General features: G+C 40.7%; 3 protein-coding genes across 3 annotated transcripts; 2 read left to right on the top strand and 1 right to left on the bottom strand.

Moving 5' to 3' along the window:
• Positions 1-702: 702 nt before the first annotated feature.
• Positions 703-3,523, top strand: LOC115686958 (calmodulin-binding receptor-like cytoplasmic kinase 2). Its single transcript, XM_030612394.2, has 6 exons — positions 703-1,047; positions 1,587-1,831; positions 1,952-2,120; positions 2,219-2,308; positions 2,409-2,710; positions 2,896-3,523. The coding sequence occupies exons 1-6, from the start codon at positions 804-806 to the stop codon at positions 3,154-3,156; spliced, it is 1,311 nt and encodes a 436-aa protein (XP_030468254.2). The 5' UTR covers positions 703-803; the 3' UTR covers positions 3,157-3,523.
• A 740-nt stretch (positions 3,524-4,263) lies between these two features.
• On the bottom strand, positions 4,264-13,345 carry LOC115686957 (uncharacterized). The gene is made up of 14 exons (XM_030612393.2): positions 13,048-13,345; positions 11,536-11,594; positions 11,045-11,153; positions 10,675-10,784; positions 10,377-10,445; positions 9,048-9,659; positions 8,130-8,653; positions 7,940-8,004; positions 7,015-7,094; positions 6,528-6,632; positions 6,040-6,179; positions 5,837-5,965; positions 4,910-5,062; positions 4,264-4,826 (listed from the first exon to the last, which is right to left on the bottom strand). The coding sequence occupies exons 1-14, from the start codon at positions 13,232-13,234 to the stop codon at positions 4,688-4,690; spliced, it is 2,481 nt and encodes an 826-aa protein (XP_030468253.1). The 5' UTR covers positions 13,235-13,345; the 3' UTR covers positions 4,264-4,687.
• A 3,163-nt stretch (positions 13,346-16,508) lies between these two features.
• LOC115687064 (syntaxin-71-like) lies at positions 16,509-19,926 on the top strand. The gene is made up of 9 exons (XM_030612539.2): positions 16,509-16,742; positions 16,892-17,017; positions 17,320-17,485; positions 17,603-17,688; positions 18,329-18,397; positions 18,475-18,519; positions 19,209-19,271; positions 19,389-19,465; positions 19,631-19,926. Exons 1-9 carry the CDS (start codon positions 16,587-16,589, stop codon positions 19,641-19,643), a joined length of 801 nt encoding a protein of 266 aa, XP_030468399.1. The 5' UTR covers positions 16,509-16,586; the 3' UTR covers positions 19,644-19,926.
• The last annotated feature ends 1,387 nt before the right edge of the window (positions 19,927-21,313 follow it).

Below are 21,313 nucleotides of genomic sequence, written 5' to 3' on the forward strand. Positions count from 1 at the left end.
AATATAAAAGTAAAAAATTTTAATTTCTCATTTCTGTTCCAAATCTATTTCTGAACCAAAATTTGTTTCAAAATATAAAAAATTGAAATTATTTTACCAAACGGATTTCTGTTTCAAATATGTTCTCAGGAATAAAAAAATAGAAAAACAGAGAAACAGAATGATTATCATTCACGCCCTTGATAGCCCTTTTTTAAATATCTCCCTCGTATGCTCTTTTCCATTCATTGACGGGTGGCGGCGGGAGGTGGCGGTCTGCAAGGGTGGCGGCTGCGGGCGGCGAAAAGCGAAGGCGAGCGACAAAAGGAGTTTTTATTTCTCTTTTTGTTCCAGAAACAGAGAAGTGAAGAAATTTTACTTCTCATTTCCATTTTAAACATATTTCTGGATTAAAAATTTATTTATGAAATAGAAGAATGAAATTGGATTACCAAACGGATTTCTATTCCAAAAATGTTTCCGAGAACGAACTTAAAAATTGATCTTGCCAGAAATAAAATAGTTATCACGCACACCTCTTGGTAGCAAAAAACAGTGGACAATTGTAATAAAATATAATAATAATAATAATAATAATAATAATAATAATAATAATAATACGAGTTCTCTTTCTTCTTCTTTTTTTAATAATACGAGTTCAATAGGAACCGTAAGTTCAACGGCGCAAGTTAGCTGTGGCTCATCTTTGAAAAGTCGTGATCGGAGTCGCGGTCTCCCCCGCGCGTCTTAACTTCTCTTCTTCAACTTGTACGCGCCTCTTCTCTCTCCCTCTCTCTCTCTCTGCCTCTCTCTCTCTACGCGCGATGTTCGGTCGCCGGACACCAAACGCCGACGTACGTTCGACGCCGGACCGGTTCCCGCCGCCCTCCCCGAGCTCCACCTACTCCGCCACCCCCTCCACCGTCTCCAGCAAGTCGGGATCCGGCAGCAACCGCGTCGGGGCTGCCGTCCGGTCGATCGCCGGCGCCTTCTCCGGCTGCTTCATGCCGCCGGAGCCCGACGGCTCCAAGAGCTACGGAGTCTCCGATGAGCTGAGAGCTCGTTCAGGTGAGTGAACTCGCTGTTCTTATGCAAAATGAATGGTCGAGAGAGAGAGAGAGAGAGTTCGTCAAATGCGGCTGACTCTGCGAATCACCGTCCTTCTGGAAGAAGATGCCCTCGACATCGCGTAGGCACCGTTCTCAATCTGATAACACGACTTGACTTGCATGTTTTTGCTTGAAATGATTCGCCGTCGCTTCATTTTACTCAGTTTCTGAAATTGACATGTTATGGCGCTGACTCGGTGTAGCTGTTACAATAGTACGATTTTTCCTACTCGCTAGTTTAGGTTTTTCTTCTTCTTTATGTAGTCTTTGTTTGGATACTGAGATGGTGTTATGGGATTCAGAGTATGTTGTCGCGGACTTGTGTTCTAGAAACTGAAAACGGATTCGAAAGCGAACTGAGTGTTCTGGTAAACTGAAATCTCTTGCCTGGCTTGTGAATTGTATGGACTTTGACTTTGTGAGGAACGATTGGAACAGTCCTGAGATCCTTGGCCTAGTTGTTATGCTAAAGCAAATTTCCACTGCTGTTGTCGTTAGCGGCGTCAAACGCATCGAGAAGTGGCAGCGAGAGAAGCCGCGGTTCGACTCGCGGGATATATACGAGTTCGTATAATTCGACGCACGATAGGGAGCCTGGAAGCGTGACATTCACGATGGAAGAATTACTTGCAGCCACCAGGAATTTTTCCCCCTCATTCAAGATTGGGCAGGGTGGTTTTGGGACAGTCTACAAGGGCAGACTTGCGGACGGAACAGTTGTCGCCGTGAAGCGCGCTAAAAAGGTCCGTCAATGTTCACGTTGATGAGTCTACTTTCTAGGTCTATCCCTCTTACCAGGTCATGAAATTATCAATTATGCTGTTTGCGGGGAAGAAAAGAATGTTCATTTCTGTTGTCTGCAGAGTGTGTATGATAAGCATTTGGGTGTGGAGTTTCAAAGCGAAATTCGCACGCTGGCACGGGTGGAACATTTGAATTTGGTCAAGTTCTATGGATACTTGGAGCATGAAGATGAAAGAATCGTTGTGGTGGAGTACGTTCCAAATGGAACCCTGAGGGAACATTTGGATTGTGAGTATATCCCCTTCCCATGTCCCTGTCTATGAGGATGTTTTTAGTATGCGACAGTCCGCTCGAATGCTTAAAGTATGTTTGGAGAACTAATGCAGGTATGCACGGTAGCATTCTTGACCTCGCTGGAAGGCTAGATATTGCTATCGACGTAGCTCATGCCGTAACCTACCTTCATATGTATACAGGTTGGTGCAATGTGGGAGGATGACCTGTCTGGTTTGGATAACATGCCTTGCTTCCTGTCTGTTAGAAATTGTATAAATCAGACTCTGGTTTCTCATGCAGATCATCCGATTATTCACAGGGACATAAAGTCCTCCAATATTCTTCTCACTGAAAACTTTCGAGCAAAGGTAGCGGACTTTGGTTTTGCTAGACTTGCAGCTGACAGCAATTCTGGTGAAACTCATGTTTCGACTCAAGTAAAAGGAACGGCAGGCTACTTAGATCCAGAGTACCTAAGAACCTATCAGCTTACGGAGAAGAGCGATGTATACTCATTTGGAGTGCTATTGGTGGAACTGATCACCGGAAGGCGTCCGATCGAACCAAAACGCGAACTTAAAGAACGGATAACTGCACGATGGGTGTGTTCCTCTTTCCTTACACTCTCTAAAAAAAGATGTTAATCTTCTACAGATGAGAAAGCGCATAACCATGTCTATATTACCTCTCTGGATATGTGAAATCTTACTGAGACAGAAACTGGATAAATGAAAAAGGACTAGATTTCATGTTGATCTTGTCTGACTTTGGATCTGGACAAGTGCAGGCCATGAAGAAATTCACCGAGGGAGATGCCATATCAACCCTGGACCCTAGGCTTGAAAGAAGCGATCCGACTAACTTTGCCCTGGAAAAGATTCTCGAGCTGGCTTTGCAGTGCCTGGCTCCGAACAGGCGGAGTAGGCCAAGCATGAGGAGATGCGCAGAGATCCTGTGGGGCGTGCGCAAAGATTACCGAGAACTTTCACCACAGGACTTCCGTTCGTCGTCTCGTTCCGAAAGGAGCTCTTTAGCGCGGGAAGAATAATGGCATATGTCATCGCATTCTTCACTGCGATTGATATTGCTCAGAGCTGTTTTTCGCTCAAACCAGAGGGAATCCTTTGTTTTTACAATACCATCCGATGGCGCAGCTAGATAACCGTGGAATTGGGAGCAGCTTTGAAGAACCAATTGATACTGGTCAAGCATAAGGTAAATAATTAGGAGGAAGCCAATCGTTGTTGATTTCTACAAAATTATTTTGGGTGGTTAGCCATTAAAGGAAACCTGGTTCAAACCTGCTTTTTACAGGCCTTGTGTATCATATGGAGGTGCGCTTTGTTTCCTCCCGATTTTATGGTTCTGCGATTTTCATCTTATTATATATATAGAGAACTGTAGTATGCTTTCCATCGTTTTGATTCCGCTGCAGTTCTTCCCCTTTTTGTATGTTAATGGCTTTTCGAGGACACGTGATTGAGCCTAATTGGGTAAAATAAAATAACTTTATGCCGTGGTACATCTCTGTCCCCTCTCTCAACGCCGTCATCTCCTTTGACAAAAGCTGCATGACTGTCCATACTTTGGTCTCCATTTACTTGCGGGCTTTTCGTTAGTCTTAACATGAATAACTAGAGGTGGGAAAAAGGGGAAACAAACACAGGCCTTAGTCAGATGCTTCTTTAGTCTTGATAGCATATGTAGCGACAAGGGAGGGCTGCTTGCTAAAATTAGGCAATACGTCGTTTTCAATCTCTGGGGTCGGAACATTTTTGTAAGCCTAGTGGTTGCGGGGGAGTCGTTGCTGCTGCTGCTGTTACTCAGCGAAGCAGGGTTCAATGATGACAACCAGCACATTGTGGCCCCTATATTTCTTCAAGGCGCACAAATTGCCATATAATAGTGTACAGGTCCATTTTGCCTGCTTAAAGTATCACGGGAAGCTATTAACTACCGTGTTGGTTCGGGAAGAGGCGAACGAACCCGAACCTGCGGTGTACGAATTGATATGGCCACAAAAATGAGGAAAAAGAAAAGCCGACAATTTGAGCTTAATGAGAAAAGGGATGCTTGAACGAGTTGACGTATTCGCTAGTGAGAGCATATTCGGCTTCATAAGTAAAGAGAGTAACACTTACATAGGAGCTTTCACTTAGGAAAATAATGGTTTCTATTTTGTTTTCTTAACACAGGAACCTTATTGCTTTTTATTTGTTTTGGTACAATCAACATAAATGCTGTCCACCTTCTAAGAAGAAAGAACACTACAGGAGAAAGGAAACAGTAAACTTGTATACCTATACAAGGAACTCGCCGGATGATCTAATCCATCTTCGCTCGAGCATCCTAATCCGCTCCATAATTTACAATTTTCTGTCTGCAACGAGTCTCTCTGCTATGCCACCCTACAAAAGCCCCCCAAGCTTGGAGCTCGGAGAGAGGTCGTCCTAAGCCGGTAGAATGGTGAGACGCAACTTACCGAGTCCCTCATCCTAAAGCTGGATCGGATACACTCCCCACAGCGACAACTCCAAAACAATTAAACAGCTTACCCTGTTATACTCGATTTTCAGCCTCTACTCTACTCTGGAGAACGAATCCTGCCTTGTTAATTCATAATTTGCATCTGGTGGCCTTTGATCATCCCCATTTATCGGAGTTGCTTTGGAACAAAGGAAGAAGAAAGACGCTGTGTATATTGTGACATGCCAAAGACTGCAATAGAATTAAGCAAATGAATGAGAGAGAGAGAGAGAGAGAGAGAGAGAGAGAGAAGAGTGAATTGGTCTTTTATATACCTGTGCCAAATCCAGTAGCTTTCGCTGGTTTCTAGCTTCCAGCTTATTCCAGCCATGGTCAATGCTACAAAACCTGCTATAAGGAAGCCCCAACGGAACCGCCGAAAAAATGTCTTGACTAGGTTGTGCAGCCATTCCCTGATAAACTGCCACCTGTCATAAAAAATTACCATCAGTTTAAGAGAAAAATACATAAACTCCTCTTGTATTTGAAAGAGCAAATCGAAGATCATATCTCACGGCCTAGGCCACAGAATGCATAGGCGATGATTCCATCAAGCAAACATCTTGAACTCAATTTCTCTAAATATGATTAATAATACTGGAGATGACATATGATGGAAACATATGGCGACTGCGACAAAAGGTAACAGTTATAAAAGCAAATTTATTATGATGGCTAGATTGGACTACGAAAAGTAGGGTGATCGAAACTATTATTTGGCAGCAATCATGAATAACTGCAGACTCTAGTTTTACCAGGATAAAATATTAGCAGCCATAGAGAAATCTGCTTAATCTTTTGTGAAGATCTACAAATTCAAGTATGAGTTTTCGTTGATAAGGAAAATTTTCATTTGGAATTCCACAGTCTATACCATGCACTGACGGTGGAAACACCCATTTCCACAAGCGGCCCTTATCTAGTGACATCTACATTCAGGAGATGATAAGTAGTAGCGTTAATCAAAAGATGCAGATATCCCACTTGATAAACACCATCTGCATAACCACTGTCTTACACTTCCGGCGTTAATTACAAAAATCATCTTTCTTTTTATTTTCTGACAAAAAACCTGTTTGCTTGCCATGCCATGTACAGGAAAAGTATTTTTCGTTTTGGTAGTCTTTAATGAACTTACGGCATGGATGTCTATGAGCACCCTCATCCATATTGGAGAACATCGAAACCATATTGAAGCTCACCTGTCAAGCATGTTCAAACAGAATCCGAAGGAAAATGAAAGCGACCTATATTTGGTGGATAACTCTATTAACCATCCAACTAGGAGACCCAAAGCTCCAATTGCTATCACAAGGATAATATTCGCTGACCTGCACAGTTGACATAATAAACTAACTCTGGAATAAGTTGGAAATAACTAAATTGAGTGCACAGCTTTGCATACCGGGTTGCTTTGGTTATAGCCATGATTGCCGTAAGGATAGCAACGGCTGTATGAATGGTCCTTTTATGCACTTCATCAATAGTAGTCAGGTACACAAAAGTGCTCACAACAGCCATGAAAGAGAGCCAAAAGTCCATGAACTGAAACCAATCCACTTCTGTGATGAGTCACGGTCACAAGGGCAATTACTCCAGATTATGACGCAGTCATGAGTTTGTTATGAAGGCAAGACTACACTCAGAGAACCATTTTGAACAGGTGAAACTTAATTGTAAGTTTTTGTTCTGATATTATGTAGGTATTCTCAGTTTTAGATTGTATATTTTGCTTATCCAAGTTATAGGTTTGTTGGGACAAAATTCTAGAGTCCGCCCTCATATAATGACGCAATTTAAAGAAACTACGGTATCTGAAAAGTACTAGAAAACAGAAAGCATTGTGTTCATAGGAACATCAAAGCTAAACTAATTTCAAAACAAAAATTATACCTGCAAGACACTAAAGGATAATGCACACCAGGTGCCAACGTCACAGGCATGATACAATCCACTCGAAATTCCACTTGATGTGAAGAGCACCCATTCTGCAAAAGCCTGCATACAAAATGAACTAATCAAGAATGCTTGAAAGGCTTTCACATCATTGTATCCAATTCATCGTTCTAGAAGCAATGTAATTACTTTTTTCAGTGTCTAGAATTTGACCATCTATCTTAGCTAATAATCTAATGCTTAGTCTGATTAAGCGAGCTGTATGCTAAAGCTATATAAGAAAATTATATGGTAAAGCTGCCAGAGCAGAGACTTTGCCATCAGAGTATCAGACAAGAGGAGCAGGACTGACAAAACCTCTTCAGAATTCCAATGTCCACCTAAAATTACCAGAAATCTTGTTGTAGTAGTTGAATACTTGTCCATCCAAAACCACTCGCTACCAAAGGAAACTAAATAGGCTAGATAGGATAGAATTGAGTACCTTCTGCCGCAGTGCCCAATAGGCAGGAAGAATAGCAGCAGCATTTGATGCAATCAAAAATATAGATTGCAGAACATGTCCTACATCGGTTCATCAACTAGTAAATTACTAGATCAAGTACATGATAAAATGAAACACATCATAAATTTCAGATGCTATCAGTATTCTAAGTGCAACAACCCATCATGACGTTCTATATAATCTAACTGCAGTAAAACAATTATACTGATTAAAGTTGGTGAAAACATGACCAACTTTCATGTACCTTATGTCTATCCATTAATATAAAATATGACATCATGGTTTAGGCTTGAAGTTGTCAGCCACAGTCACAAGAGTACCTCTGGGTTTCACTATAAGGCCGTGGTCGCACCGACAAATGTGGGAATTGAAGCGACTAAAGTATTTGGATTTACGTAATGGATTTCCATATTAGAGACTGGTATGAGGTACCTAATGAGGTGTTCAGCCAGCATATATTGCCAAGATATGTCTTGCAATAGAAGTGCTATACCTACTCATGCTTCAGGTTCTTAGCAACCCCGGTGTTAGACCAGAATGATATTCTTAACTTGCAGAGTGCTTGGCTTGATCTGTGTAACTAGCACTATCAATCACAAATGGACACCTTCAGTAGTGACCTTGTCAATTAGGTTTTCTAATGATGATGTCCCTCTCAGCTAATTTGAGATGGTGACCACTTTGATAATTTCATTCTAATGCTTTTGCACTTTCGGCCAATAAAAAAAGCTATACTGCTTTGTACTTATCAAAACCGAATAAACACGCTTGTTCTGAAGTATTAAGCTGTCCTGTGTTTGCTCAAAGTTTCAAATACATGATAAAGAGAGATCACTATGTGATGCTGGAACTATATGCAACAGACCAGAAGCCAAAGTTAAGAGCACTTGTTCTTAGGGTGTACCTTGATGTGAGACAATTTCAATGCTACAATCAAAGCCACCATGATTTCGATCACAGGAGCAGAAACTGCCCAAGAAAATGTTAATGACCAAGGTGAGGAGGCATAGAATCCATATAAGTGCTCTGAGTCGACAAAGTTAGTATAACTAGTAACAGGCCGAAAGCTTTAAGTATAAGGAAAAGAACAAAACCTGTAAGTTGTCAATCCACTAGCGTCGAGAGCAGATTTGCAATCTCCATGAGATGAACATCTTCTTGGGCACCTTTCTAGTGAAAGCGACATGGTAGTCTGATCTTTGGAACTACTACTTATGACATGCCTCAGTCCAAAAGTCCAAGTCCCTTCCCTTGCATATAGGATATAGAAATCAATTTTTTCTTCACTTGAATTATACATCTTAATAAACATAGAACCATCACTGCTGCTCGTCTTGTTGGCATAATAGTAATCCCAGCTATATAGAGATGGTAGTCCACCAAATCTAGCATATATCTCGTAATTTATCTTTGTATCCGACGAAAGCCGGACATGAATGTTTCCACCAGCTGCACCGCGAGGGATGTCCAAAAGGAAGTACGTCCAAGTATTATTTAATTCACCAAATGAGATGTTGCTTATAAGGGGCTCAAGAAGGAAGTTTGCCGAATTGGAAGACATTTTTTCGCTGACTGGCAAATAGTAGGATTCAAAAGGGACTGATATCCTCAGAAATGTCTGCAGACAACCATTCTTACTGTGTCAATAAGTTATCCTGCGTGCACGTTGTTCAAATCAACAGAAATCAAAGATTGTAGCACCAGCAAAGTTAATCATTGGTTAAACTATTTAATTATTTTGAGATACCAACATCGCACCGGCATCACAATTTCTGTATTTTAATGTCCCTAGTGCTTCTTACCCCAATCAGTGACATGATACCCATTTAATGTCCTTTCATGCAACCAATAACGAGTGAGTGCAAAGACATTGTGCTTATACCATCGTGTTCAAATTCTCAAAATCATTCCGAGAAAAAGTTCAACGACAGTCACATTGAATGAACAAAGATAAATCACTAGCAACTGGACATATTGAGAGAGAGAGAGAGAGAGAAAGACATCAGCCTCACCTGAAGCACGTACTTCTCCCACATACAGCTTGGTCCAGCCTTGGCTACAGGACATTCAGCTATTTGCACTTCCAAAGAATAGCATACTGTCATGTCTGATACCTTGATTCCACCTTGATCTTTCGAGAGGTTAGCTGATAAAATCGTTATGAACCAACGACCAAGCCTGGGTGACTGAATAACGAAAGGTTCTCCATCAAGAGTACCAGAATAATCATGAAGTACTGCTGAAGCTATTCTGCCATACCGGGCATAACACAACAAAGTTAAATTACCAACACCCCCTGTGTTACTTGGAGATGTTGAGCTAAAGCTGAGATTTGTCGCGATGATGGACAAGTTTTCTGACATATCCATTATGTCCACTGTGTAAACTTTCACTTCATCGTTCCTAAAGCAATAAGTCTGAAAAGAACTTTTGCATGACAGCACACTTCCCCTCGTCTGGTTATAACCGACATATGGGAGACTTCCTGTGATATTAGAGCTGTCCAAAGGAGTACAGGAAAGCGAGTCAACCGTCTGGTTGCAATTCTGACCCCACATTCCAGAGGCCTTACAACCTTCAACACTTACATTGGCACTGAATGAGTAGGCTGGTCCTCGGACAATCTGCAGTACCAGGTTTAATTGCACATCATTGATTGATTATGGCAATATCATCGAAAACTGGAGTGAAAATTTTTAGGGTTACTTTTTTTTTTTTTTTTTGGCTTTTGCTCTTGCTTGGGGAGAGGGGGTAGGTGCAAGGAGAGGGGTTGTTGCTATCACTTATAAGGAAAGGATGCTGCTTACCGGAAGGCTATAATAGATCTAAAAAATGTTTATGAAGGTGAACTCTTTTGTCCTATTTTACATAAGAAGTCCATACTTTACCAGGGAACACGACCACATTGAGTACCTTTCTCTACCTATGGGATTCCTGATGGAACTTGGTACAAGGTTCAACTGTTCCAGCAGAAATTAGAGTCTTTAATTATTTTCCGGTACTCTAAGGCATAACTATGTCGGAGGAGAACAGGAAATATCAACAAGACAGCAACAGCATTGGCCCTCTACCACCTCTGTAAAGAACAGTGGGCATCTAAGTTTCTACAGTCCATAACGCAATCTCATCATCTGATCTTTATCGAGTTAAATTTCAGTTTGCATCTTAAGGTGTTCTCATACGAATATATTTTAATCAGAAAATAAATCTGTATGTCATCTTTTCTAAACCTACTTCTAGCTGACGAAATGCTGACATATACAAAGTACCATCTTTGAATGTGTCCATAACAAATTATATAAGACAGAAAGGTGAAAAAAGAAAAAAGAACAGAGGATCACCATCTTTGATTGTGTCCTCACAGCTCCAACGCCATTGAAAAGACCATAGTACCATACACCTGAGGATATCTGAACAGAACAAGATAAGTTGATTCTACCAACTATAGCAAACCAGTTACCCATTTTAAACTACATGTATACAGATGCATATGTGCATGTAATATGAAATATTGGAAAACCCATGCAGAATATGGCTAAAATAAAGAGCTGTCACAAAAGAAAGTGCAGCTATGCTTTTATTGAACAGAAATCTGCAATTTAAGTGAAAAATGCAATGTGAAGATAACATGTAATAAACCTGCTCGTTAGTTAACCTAATGGTTATGTTTTTCTGCATAGGAAAGCACTGCTCCACATTCTGCAGTCCTTGTATCCTTTCAACAGATTGATTCGACAATGATCCTAAAACTGCAAATAGAAGACATAGCAAATCCATAAAAGAAACATAAACACATTAACCATAAGGAAGATGAAGGAGAAACAAGTAGACAGGAAACAGGATTGGGAGTCTAATCCTATATAAGGCATGTGAAAAAACCAGTCACAATTGAAGACTCAGTGTGAAGAAACTTAGCATGCAAGAATCGGGGTTTCATGAAATCTAATTGATGAGTATCTAAAATTGCTCAAAAGACATTTTCCGCCCAAATTGTCAAGCTCGCATTTACCTAATCCATTTACTGAAGTGTTGGAGACATCTGGAAGAGGAGGACTGCCATCTCTAAAGCATATCATGGGCAGAGTGCTTTTGGGAACTTGTTCTATGCTCTCTATTCCCTGCTCATAACATATATGCAGGAGTGAATTCAGGTAAGAAACAGCTGTAGTTAAAAACAAGAAAAAAAAAATGCATGTTCTGACATTTGGCAAACCAGCTCACACCCTAAAACCTGCCCTTAGAGGAAGAATGATGAATCACAAAATTGAAATATAATTATGGAATTTGAAAAATTAAATACAGACTAATAGTTGAAACTCAAAAGGAGTTTGTAGCCTTTTCTTTACAGTTTAAAACTTTGAGCGAGTGACTGTATACTGATAAATCAAAACAAATCAAGCACAGAGATTTGAATGATTGGAACAAACTTCAAAGAAGGAAACCAAGCCGGTTCATTTAACTGCTCTACTCATGCTTCTCAACTTTGATTGGCACACTTACAAGGTCTACATCTGATTCCAACGTGATGGACAGTGAGGAGAACCACGGTGGTAAATCAACTGAAACAAGAAACAATACAAAACATAAAGAAATCTAATAAAGTGTTTTACTGATAGCAAACATTCAATTACACAACAATAAAAATTCCTGTATAAAACATGTATAATAAGTAATTAAATCTCCCTTCAACATTTCAAAGTCACATTTGACAAACTCAAAAGAAAAGGAGCAAAAGCTGAGCCATCTTTTTCATCAGATTCAGCATCTCAAAGCAAGAAAGCACAGTGATCCAACTTTAGAGTGGCTCTTTAGTGAATTACAGAGGGAAACATTTGGCAGAGCATAGTAAGTTCACTAGAATTGTGTGCTCCAAAATGTTGAGAGCACAGAGAAATTTATAGCTTAACTCTCAATTTTTTTAAGAAAGGTCTGACATTCTTAAGATGCAACTGTTTAGCATGTCTCCTCATCATAAAAGATGCAACCCAACCAGTTAGTCAAACTCGATCTTGAATTGTGTTGGATCTCCCTAGTTCATCGGATATAGTACTAAATACAGGGTAATGCAAGTGTTTGAGATTAACACTTCTGTTCTAGCTTATGAAGTAACGCACAATACCACACACGGAGTGTGTCTGCCTAACCAAATGCCATGTCTGTCTTATCTATAGACAGTTTGTTGATTCAACAAAGTGCTTGGAAATGAGCAGATTAATTAAGACCAATCAGAAAAGACTTTGATATTTTCAGGTTAAGGACCTAAAATTGGACATGAACGTTGGGCGCAACTTTTATCTTCTTCAGTCATCCATATAGGCTTTCAAATTTGACTATGCATATCAATATAACAGAATAAAGGCAAGCATTTCTATTGAAAAAAATCAAAATCTAAGGCTCCGTTTATTTCGCGAAAAATAAATGATTTTGAAAACATTTTCCAAAAAAATGATCGCTCGTGTCTCTTGAAATAATTAGTTAATAAAAAATATTTTCATTATTGACAACAAGTTCAAATATTTTCGGAGTCAATGAAAATATTTTGCATCGTTTTTCGAAAAATATTTTCTAAATCGTTCATTTTTCGCGAAAAAACCGAAGCCTAATATTGAAGAATAACGTTAACACCAACATCAATCACGCAGGCAGAAAGATTACAGGATCTACGACCAATAGTCCAACCGTATGAATTTCTTTGTATCAGAAGACGCTGAGCTTGTGAAGGTAGGCTTGCCTACCTATGGAGCGGGAGAGACAACAGTGATTATCCATGACAACTCCAAAAAGGAAAGTAGAAACTACGTACTCATCACAATCTACAGGACAAATGATACGAAACAGAGAGAGGCCGCAACGAGACGCGCGTAAAGCTCAGAAAGTCTCTTCAACGTAAAAATACGCACAAGAAAACCATCACAAGCAATCACTCGCGAACCGCAAAAGCCGCCGATCGAAACGATCGAACGCTCGGAACCTCGACAGATCACTCGCGTCCGATCGCACGCCGCAACGCACCTCTGATGTAACGAAGGTCGTAAGGCCGGAGCCTGGTCTCGGGGTAGCTGAAGCTGGAGACGGTGAAGGTGTTCGCGTCGCCGTTGTCGAGCGAAGCGCAGCACGCGGACATGCACGCGATCAGCGCGAGCAGGAGCCCGACCGGAGCGCGCGAGGAAGACGGCGGGGCGACCGACCGGGGGGCCATTGCCGGCGATTCGCGGAGCGGGGCTGCTGCGTGCGGAGCCGGGAAGGCGACGGGGATTTTAGGAGAGAATCGGGAATGAAACGACGAGCGAGGAGAGGTTTTTGGTACTAATTACCGGGGATTCTTAATTTCCTTGAATTAATTATTCGCCCTTAATTTAATTATTTCAGAGGGAGCGAGGGATTTTTTTGTATTTTTAAATATTTCAGTATTGGCGAGAGCTTTTGACTGCTGTTTTCTCTCGCGGAGTCAATGCGCCACGCGCCGATAGAGAGTGGCTACCCACGCGATCCGACGTGGAAGCCGCGAGGGAGCTGCTATCGGCGCGTGGGAGATAACCGAGCGGAAGTGAGAGTATGGTTTGCGGAAACCTGAAAAGTGGCTTTTTCTTGCATTATTTTATCAGGAAAATACAAGACGGATGATGGCGGCGAATTTTCCCTCGGGGCACTCGGGAATGTTTTTTTATTTTTTATTTTTTTTTAAATTCGGGGAGATTAATTAAACTAAATTATCTGCTGACTTGACTCACGAGCGACGACCGCCACTTCAATTCCGCTTTTCTCAAATCTTGGTATCGACCTAACACCGTGTTTCATCTGTACTCTTATGCACCCGGTTTTCATTGCTAGTCCCGCTCGTTTCACGAGATCTAATATTAAAAAGAATTAATTATATCGCCAAAAATAATTAATTCATCGAATATATTTTCATTACCGACGATAATTTATGTCTAAAAATTTTCGTAAATGATAAAAATTTCTCTCATTCCTTCATTTTTGTAAGTGATATGAACGATTTTTTTTATAAAAATATTTTTTTGACTCCGTTTGTCTCGCGGGAAATTAATGATTTTAAAAATATTTTCCTACAAATGAATTTCTTGTATCGCTTGAATTAATTAGTTAATGAGAAATGTCTTCATTACCGACAATAATTTATGTCCAAACGTTTTCGTGGACGATAAAAATATTTTTCTTCATTCATTCATTCATTGTTATAAGAGATATAAGTTATCATTTTTAGGTCATTCATTTTTTGCGAAACAAACGAAACCTTACTCTTACAGTGACATCACAAAGTGTATACGATGAATAGGAATTACAATATGATCTTAATAGTGGTTGTGCACACGCAATACTTGCCGACAACATGGCTAAAACTCGATAAACATTTATGCCGACGTCACCCTTCATTTCTTCTTAGCCTCATATTGGCCAAAGCTCATTGGCATTAGGGCAAACGCGGCAAGCAGAGTTTTTCTTAATACACAAAAAATGAGATGCTGGTGCATCTGTACTAAATTACGTGTACTCAATGACCGAACTACAAATTCGGACATCATTTATACATTATAATAACTCGAGAGTCTGAAAAATAGCCAAAGTGATAAAATGATTAGGCGCGTTTTGAAGGTCAGATATATCAAGATCCATTGCAATCGGATCCATGCGGCTTTATGTTTGAATTCTACCCACGATCTTGCTCGATCGCATGCTCGATCCGCCACTTTCTCGAGCGCAAAAAAAGCCTTTTTTTGTAACGAAAACGAAAAAAAAAAAAAGGGATAAAAAGGAAACGAGGGTTGGTCTGCTTGCTACATCCTAGAGTCGATATCATGCTTAGTTAAAACTAATTTAGCTGCATGATTGCCACGAAGCCAATATCACATCCCCATCATATCTTTTTTTTTCTTTTGATCTTGCCCTCTCTTTCCGGTCCCTTCGGTCATATCATAGTCTTCTTTACAATAAAAAGTTAGGTAAGAGGTTGTGTGGTCTTCTAGCTTTTTGTCCATGGAAGGCAAATCCCACGGGCGTGGCAATAGCATTGCCTTCGCACTCACTCCATTGGAAGTGACAAAAAAAATCATTCAACGTCGCAAATCGAAGTGAAGCACCCGTTACCCAAAATAAAAAAAAATAAAAAAGAAACTTCAGGAAGCACGGCCTCAATTCGAGCATGGGCTTGACCGGCCCAACAATCGGGCCCAGAAGAAACTTCAGGAAGCTCGGCCCGGTCTTGGTGGGCCTGGGCCTGGGCCTGCCCCGCGAATCAATTTCTCCGAACCATTTCAAGAACACCCCAAACCTTGGAGGAAAGTTATGGGGTGGTTGTGATTATTTGAAGTTATGTCAAAATTGTTCACTCCTCTAAAATGTTTAATATGAACTTTACTCGGAGAAAAGCTATAATTAAGTCTTTTACTATTGGTATTTTCAGACAATGTTGCAACTTGAAAGGGTTCAAAGTTATGAGAAATGTTACTCTCGAGCAGATTCAATTCCTCCTATTCAATTTTTTTGCCTTAGGAACATGGTGTGTATGTGCTCTTGTGATTATTGTATATGGATTGGCGAAAACTCTAATAGAAAGTGGAGATTAGTCAAGTAATCCAAAGACATCAAACATCTCATGATTGGGGAGAGAGAACTGATACAGTACAACCTACCCCAAACATTCTAAACTTACTCTAAACATTCGTAACATAACCATTTAGTGAAATGTTCACATCGAGATCTTAAGGGCCTTTCCGATAGAAAACAATCGGTGCAATTTTAGTTCTTGAACTATATTGAAAATCTTTTAGTTTTTTTTTGTCGAAAAAAATACGTTAGTTTAAGTTCTGAAAAACTATTCTCAAAATATAAAATAAAATGTCTGTTTTCAACTGTAACTACCGAATTAAACTCAAAAGGAATTGCTTTTCGAGTTTTTATTTGTATAATCCAAATATTATTAAAATAAAAAATATAGTGTAGCGATCAGGTAATATCCGGATAAGTTTCGCGCATCTTAATCGATTCAATTATCAATAAAATTTGAATCCAAAATCACAAGAAAGGCAGCAAATTGGAATGCCAATTATATTAACAGGTTTCTTTAATAACTTTCAAACACAAACAAAACCTTCCATATCTAAAATTTTTCTTATTTTGCGTTGACAAATTTTTGGTTAGGTGAAACAAATGCATGCTCAAAACAAATGGAAAATATATTTCCATTCTCATGTTTACCGAACTCAAGCAATCTCCACCGTTAAATCCTCCAATCAATTCCCCCTCAGAACACACGCGGCGCCAATCCAGCGGCGGAACGGTCAATCGCATAAAAGTCAAACCCACACGTCACCAATAACTTTGACCGTAGGCCCCCTCGTCGTAGGGAGTGGCCGCAGTTACCCACCTTCTCCTTCGTCTCCTTCTTCTTCTCGCTCTCTCCGTCTCTGCGCTCGTCCCTTTCCGCGCCTTCCTTTACTCTTTTCCGCCGTAACCGAAAACATCTCCGCCGCCGTCTCGGGGGGGTAGAAATTCGGAGCTCGCCGAGGGACGATCGGAATCCTTCTCCGAGGATGAGCGTGATCGAGTTGATCACCAGGGTCGACGCGATCTGCCGGAAGTACGACAAGTACGACGTCGACAAGCAGAAGGAGCTCAACGTCTCCGGGGACGATGCCTTCGCCCGCCTCTACTCCGCCGTCGAGGCCGACGTCGAAGCCGCCGCTCAGGTCATCATCGCGTGATAAACTCGTCCTAGGATTCGCCGCGGTTGCTCGTGGCTCGGTAGATTGTGCGGAAGGGAACCTCTCTGATCAGGTGGCGCGAATTGACGGTTTCTTTTTATTTTTTTATTTATTGTTTTGATTTTTGGGCGTAGAAAGCGGAATTGGCGGCGACGGAGAAGAGTAGAGCGACCGTGATCGCGATGAACGCGGAGATTCGGCGAACGAAGTCGCGTTTGCTCGAGGATCTCCCGAAGCTGCAGAGGCTAGCTTTCAAAAAGGTGTTTTTTTTTTTTTGTGCTTTTCCCTCTGTGTAACGGATGACATGCTTACGATTCTACGTCGACTTGCGTGGAGCGGTGAATAACGAGTGATTGTCGTCTTAAGTTTTTGAGTTCAGTGGTTCGATGAAAGTTCATCACGGTATAGAATACAGTCGGAAGGTTATATAATCGAATTTGCTGTAGGAATTTATTGGGGCGATGAAAAAATGAAAAAGGGTCCGTGGCTCTAGCTACCGAGCATGGGTTGATGGTGGTCTTGCAAAATTCTAGGGGGGGTCTTACGCCTGTCGAATATGTAGGTCAAGGGGCTTTCGAAAGAAGAGCTCGAGGCTCGAAGTGATTTGGTCTCTGCACTGAAAGATAGGATCGAAGCAATTCCAGATGGAACTGCTGGTGCATTGGGACAAAACGGCGGTTCTGCTGCTTCCACTTCACGCACGGGAATTAGATTCGACTCGACTTCAGGTGGAGACTCGCAACTTTGCCGATCGGTGCATGTGGAGAACTTGTCATTTCCTTGTCATCTTTTGATGTCTACTCATGACAAATATGTCTTTTTGCTGTGCAATGAATATTTAACAGACAGTAAATTTGGTAGCGAGTATTATCAACAATCTGAAGAGTCAGATAGGTTTAGACAGGAATACGAGATGAGGAGAATGAAACAGGTAATTCTTTGCCACTTGACTCGAAGGGAATAGTGTAATTCTTCTAGTGTATGAGAACACAGATAGGTTTCTATTTTTTATTATAATCATGTGATGTGATTAACTATTACCTCTATTCCATATTGTGCCTTCACACTTGAAAGTTTTATAATTCCATGATTCCTGAAAGCTATTCCTTACTGTTGAAGTCCTTAACTACTTATAGGCAGAGATAATTTTATGGACGTACTTCCTGAAAACCGTCTTCTGTTTTAGTTGCATATTCTTTTTTATGGTTCCCCAAGCAATAACTTGGAGAGCTACTCTGTGGTTTAGGCATCTGGCCTTTCTTATAGCTGCTGTTTTGATTCTGCCGGCTTAAAATGTTGCGGAATTATATTATACAATCCAATGGTTCATGTGTAGTGAATTAGGGGATAAATGTGCTTAGAAAACTCTACCCAAAGATTTTGTCATGTGTGTGCTTCTGATCACCTCTAAGTAAGTTCAGTGCCTAATGGACCTTAAGCTTCTAATGATTTTCTGATGGATTAGGATTTGTCTCATTGAATAATTCCAGCTGGAGTAATCTGAATGTAAAGTTTGCAGGATTTTAGAATGTGAAAATTGTGACAGAACAGATCCTTTTGGCTTCATACAGGACGAAGGCTTAGATGTCATAGCAGAAGGATTGGACACACTGAAAAACATGGCCGGGGACATGAATGAGGTCTGTTCTATTTGTCAGAACTGAAGTGAAGAACCTGTTGTTGCAAGAGTTATAGCTAATCGTCCCGTTTGGTGCAGGAATTCGACAGACAGGCACCTCTGATGGATGAAATAGATGAAAAGGTCATAATTTTTTGCTTCTTTGTTCTTTTTTCCTTATTTTGTATTGTTCTATGGAAACAGGGCCACTGTTCTCAAGACTAATATGGATTACTACTAATTAGGATGCTAGGGAAACTTTAGATGATTAGGATTCTAACAAAAGTCTTGCAGTTACAATTCCTTTCAGGTAGACTGCTTTTTCACCATGTTGTGCAGCAAGGCAGATAGAATTTGCCCCAAAAAAAAATTGGTCAATAAATTGGCCGATAGTTTAATATCCTTTAACTGTCAAGAGGTCATTTTGTCTGTTTCTTATTTGGGGATTCTCATTTTTGGGTCCGTATCACATATTCTCATTCTTCAAAGAACCTGGGCTTTGGCGCTCCCGATGACTTTTACTCCATTTATTGTGATTTCTGAATGCGGATTTAGTCTATAGTAACTTACTTTTAGATGCATATAGACTGATTTGTCTTTCCAAAAGGTGTAAATTACGGGCTTTCCACAGATGCAGGGGTTTGGTCTTTTGACAGAGGGAGTTTCTATTTTTACCAGAATACGGGGTGGTGCAGAGAAGTTTTCCCTTTGCGTTATAAATACCATATTATTTACAGCATGTCTATGGTGGTTACATATCGAAATATTTAGCTATCTGCAATATACTTGCCGAAGGAACTCGGGGACCCACCATTGATTTTCAAATAGTGCAGGTTGACAGGGCAGCCTCTGAGCTGAAAAACACTAACAGGAGGCTTAAGGATACCGTTACTCAGGTAAATGTGCCCTTTTAAATTTTTGCAGGCATCAGATTATAGCTCATTTATTTTCACAGTGAAGACAGCAAGTTCACTGTTGTTAAATTCTCGATTTCTCTATGTTTATGATGTCAGCTGAGGTCCAGTCGCAACTTCTGCCTTGATATCATCCTTCTGTGTATAATTCTTGGGATAGCAGCTTACTTGTACAAGTAAGTTGTTCCATTTACTTTCTATTCAGCAATAATCTGTCCCGGACAGGCTTTTCCCTCGAAAAAGCTCATAGCAGTTGCCTGATCCGAGTTAATTCGGAGGAGGCAAAAGTCTTTTGATGCTGTGGAATAGTCTTTTCTGACCTTAGCCTCTCTGTGGTGCAGTGTTCTGAAGTGAACTGACGAGCCGGTTTAGTTGCTGCTGGGGTGCCTCGATAATTTCTCTTGTACGGGGTTCCTAGAGGTGGTGAGACATGGCATAAATTGACCTTCTATTTGTCAATAATGTTGGAGCTCCGGTCCAGGTGATAATCAGCTGTATATGAACAATCGAATTCACAGGGCCAAGAAGCTTGATGATACCGTGTGATTATGTGATTTTGCGTTTATGTAGACAAAGTATGCACGATGGTATGCAGAAAATTTTCATGTCAATGCGGAATAGTTTAGTTTTGTGACTACAGGCTTCCTCTATGACCTGTCTGAGCAAATAGATTGATAAAAAGGTGAGCTTTGGTCTTGATACGTCTACTGATCATGTTTATAAAGGCTAGCGACAAACTCTAGCGTACTCGTTCGATGCGATTTCCTCAATTTGAGTTTATATGGTAATACTTAGCCGTCAAGGATGACATGCTATAGTCCATTCAAGAGAAATTAAACCTCGGGAAATTGACTTTTGGGCCTTCATTAATCCCATCCTAATATAAAGATTAGAGACTAGTTGGTGTTCCTTAGCCAAGTGCATCGCCTAAACTGCAAAGACCTTTTGCATAGTCAAATCTTTTTAAAAACAATCACAGAGAGAATGTCCGCGACGTAATGGCTACTCTTCTTTTTTGGTGGTAATGACAAAGCAGCAACTACGCAGGTACGTCCGCAAAGAGCTCCAAGTAAAAACAAGTGAACCGACACGACATGAGTGTGACCACTTCGTGTTCATGTTGCTTTACGCAATATTTGTAGCCGTACCCGTCTTTCAATTAGCCAATTGGCTCCATCTTCATAAGCTCATATCTGATTGTATTCAGACAAATACGTGCACGGACCGACGTACAACACGGTCAAGACTCTACCGATGCCAATGTTTGGTCTGCTGTTTCATAAGGTGCTGTAAACGAATCAATGCTTCAAAGAATTTCAATCACTGCAACTGGAGTTCCTCTCTATATGTGAATGCCATCATCTTCCTTTCTCTTTTTAGTTCACATTTCAGATAAGAGAGATGAGGGTAGTGTTTGGTCGTCGTTCCACGAGTTTGACCGGGAAATGTCCTCTCCAGAAAGCAACTCCCCGCAGTCATTTGGCAAGGTAATGCTACTCGTCCAACTCTCTGCAATGCCTCCACATTGCAATACATGCATTTTTTTTTTTTTTTGGGGCTCGTGCTGTTTCATCAGAGAGTTTGTTGACCTCGTGCCTCTACCGACTATATACATAATAAAATGAATGGAGTTTTGTCGACTGCAAAGCTCTTGTTTCTTTTAGGCTCATCCGCGTGGGTTTAAAGTAATGTCACAAGAGGCTTAAGTCTTAAGTGTACACATATCAAATTCAAGAATGATGGATCACATCACATGCAATGATGAGTCATTCCAGGTAAACTCTCTCTCTCTCTCTCTCTCTCTCTTTCTCTCTCTCTTGTTGCGGAGGATGCTATTACTACGAGATTATGAAATAAGATACGAGGTATCTGCAGAATATCCTTTGATTTGCCCTCTGCAATCCAAGCTCTCACGGGCCTCATCATCATCAACATCAACTTTTTCAAGGCGTGCATGAGTATCAGCTGACCGCTAATGCTTCATAATCTCAGGCGTCCCAGAATTTGCCGTCTGTTGATGGGGT

This window comes from Syzygium oleosum, unplaced genomic scaffold, assembly GCF_021117445.2.
Source record: "Syzygium oleosum isolate NSW1041296 unplaced genomic scaffold, Sole_v2.1 Sole_v2.32, whole genome shotgun sequence".
Taxonomy (NCBI): domain Eukaryota; kingdom Viridiplantae; phylum Streptophyta; class Magnoliopsida; order Myrtales; family Myrtaceae; genus Syzygium; species Syzygium oleosum.

Coding starts and splice junctions, on each gene's coding strand:
- LOC115686958 (XM_030612394.2), top strand. CDS start 804: ATGTTCGGTCGCCGGACACCAAACGCCGACGTACGTTCGACGCCGGAC. Junction 1,832..1,951: donor CCGTGAAGCGCGCTAAAAAG/GTCCGTCAATGT, acceptor TGTTGTCTGCAG/AGTGTGTATGATAAGCATTT. Junction 2,121..2,218: donor CCTGAGGGAACATTTGGATT/GTGAGTATATCC, acceptor GAACTAATGCAG/GTATGCACGGTAGCATTCTT.
- LOC115687064 (XM_030612539.2), top strand. CDS start 16,587: ATGAGCGTGATCGAGTTGATCACCAGGGTCGACGCGATCTGCCGGAAG. Junction 16,743..16,891: donor ACGTCGAAGCCGCCGCTCAG/GTCATCATCGCG, acceptor TTTTGGGCGTAG/AAAGCGGAATTGGCGGCGAC. Junction 18,520..19,208: donor TGGATGAAATAGATGAAAAG/GTCATAATTTTT, acceptor CAAATAGTGCAG/GTTGACAGGGCAGCCTCTGA.
- LOC115686957 (XM_030612393.2), bottom strand. CDS start 13,234: ATGGCCCCCCGGTCGGTCGCCCCGCCGTCTTCCTCGCGCGCTCCGGTC. Junction 10,785..11,044: donor CACTTCAGTAAATGGATTAG/GTAAATGCGAGC, acceptor TTCTATTTGCAG/TTTTAGGATCATTGTCGAAT. Junction 8,654..9,047: donor GGGAGAAGTACGTGCTTCAG/GTGAGGCTGATG, acceptor GGTTGTCTGCAG/ACATTTCTGAGGATATCAGT.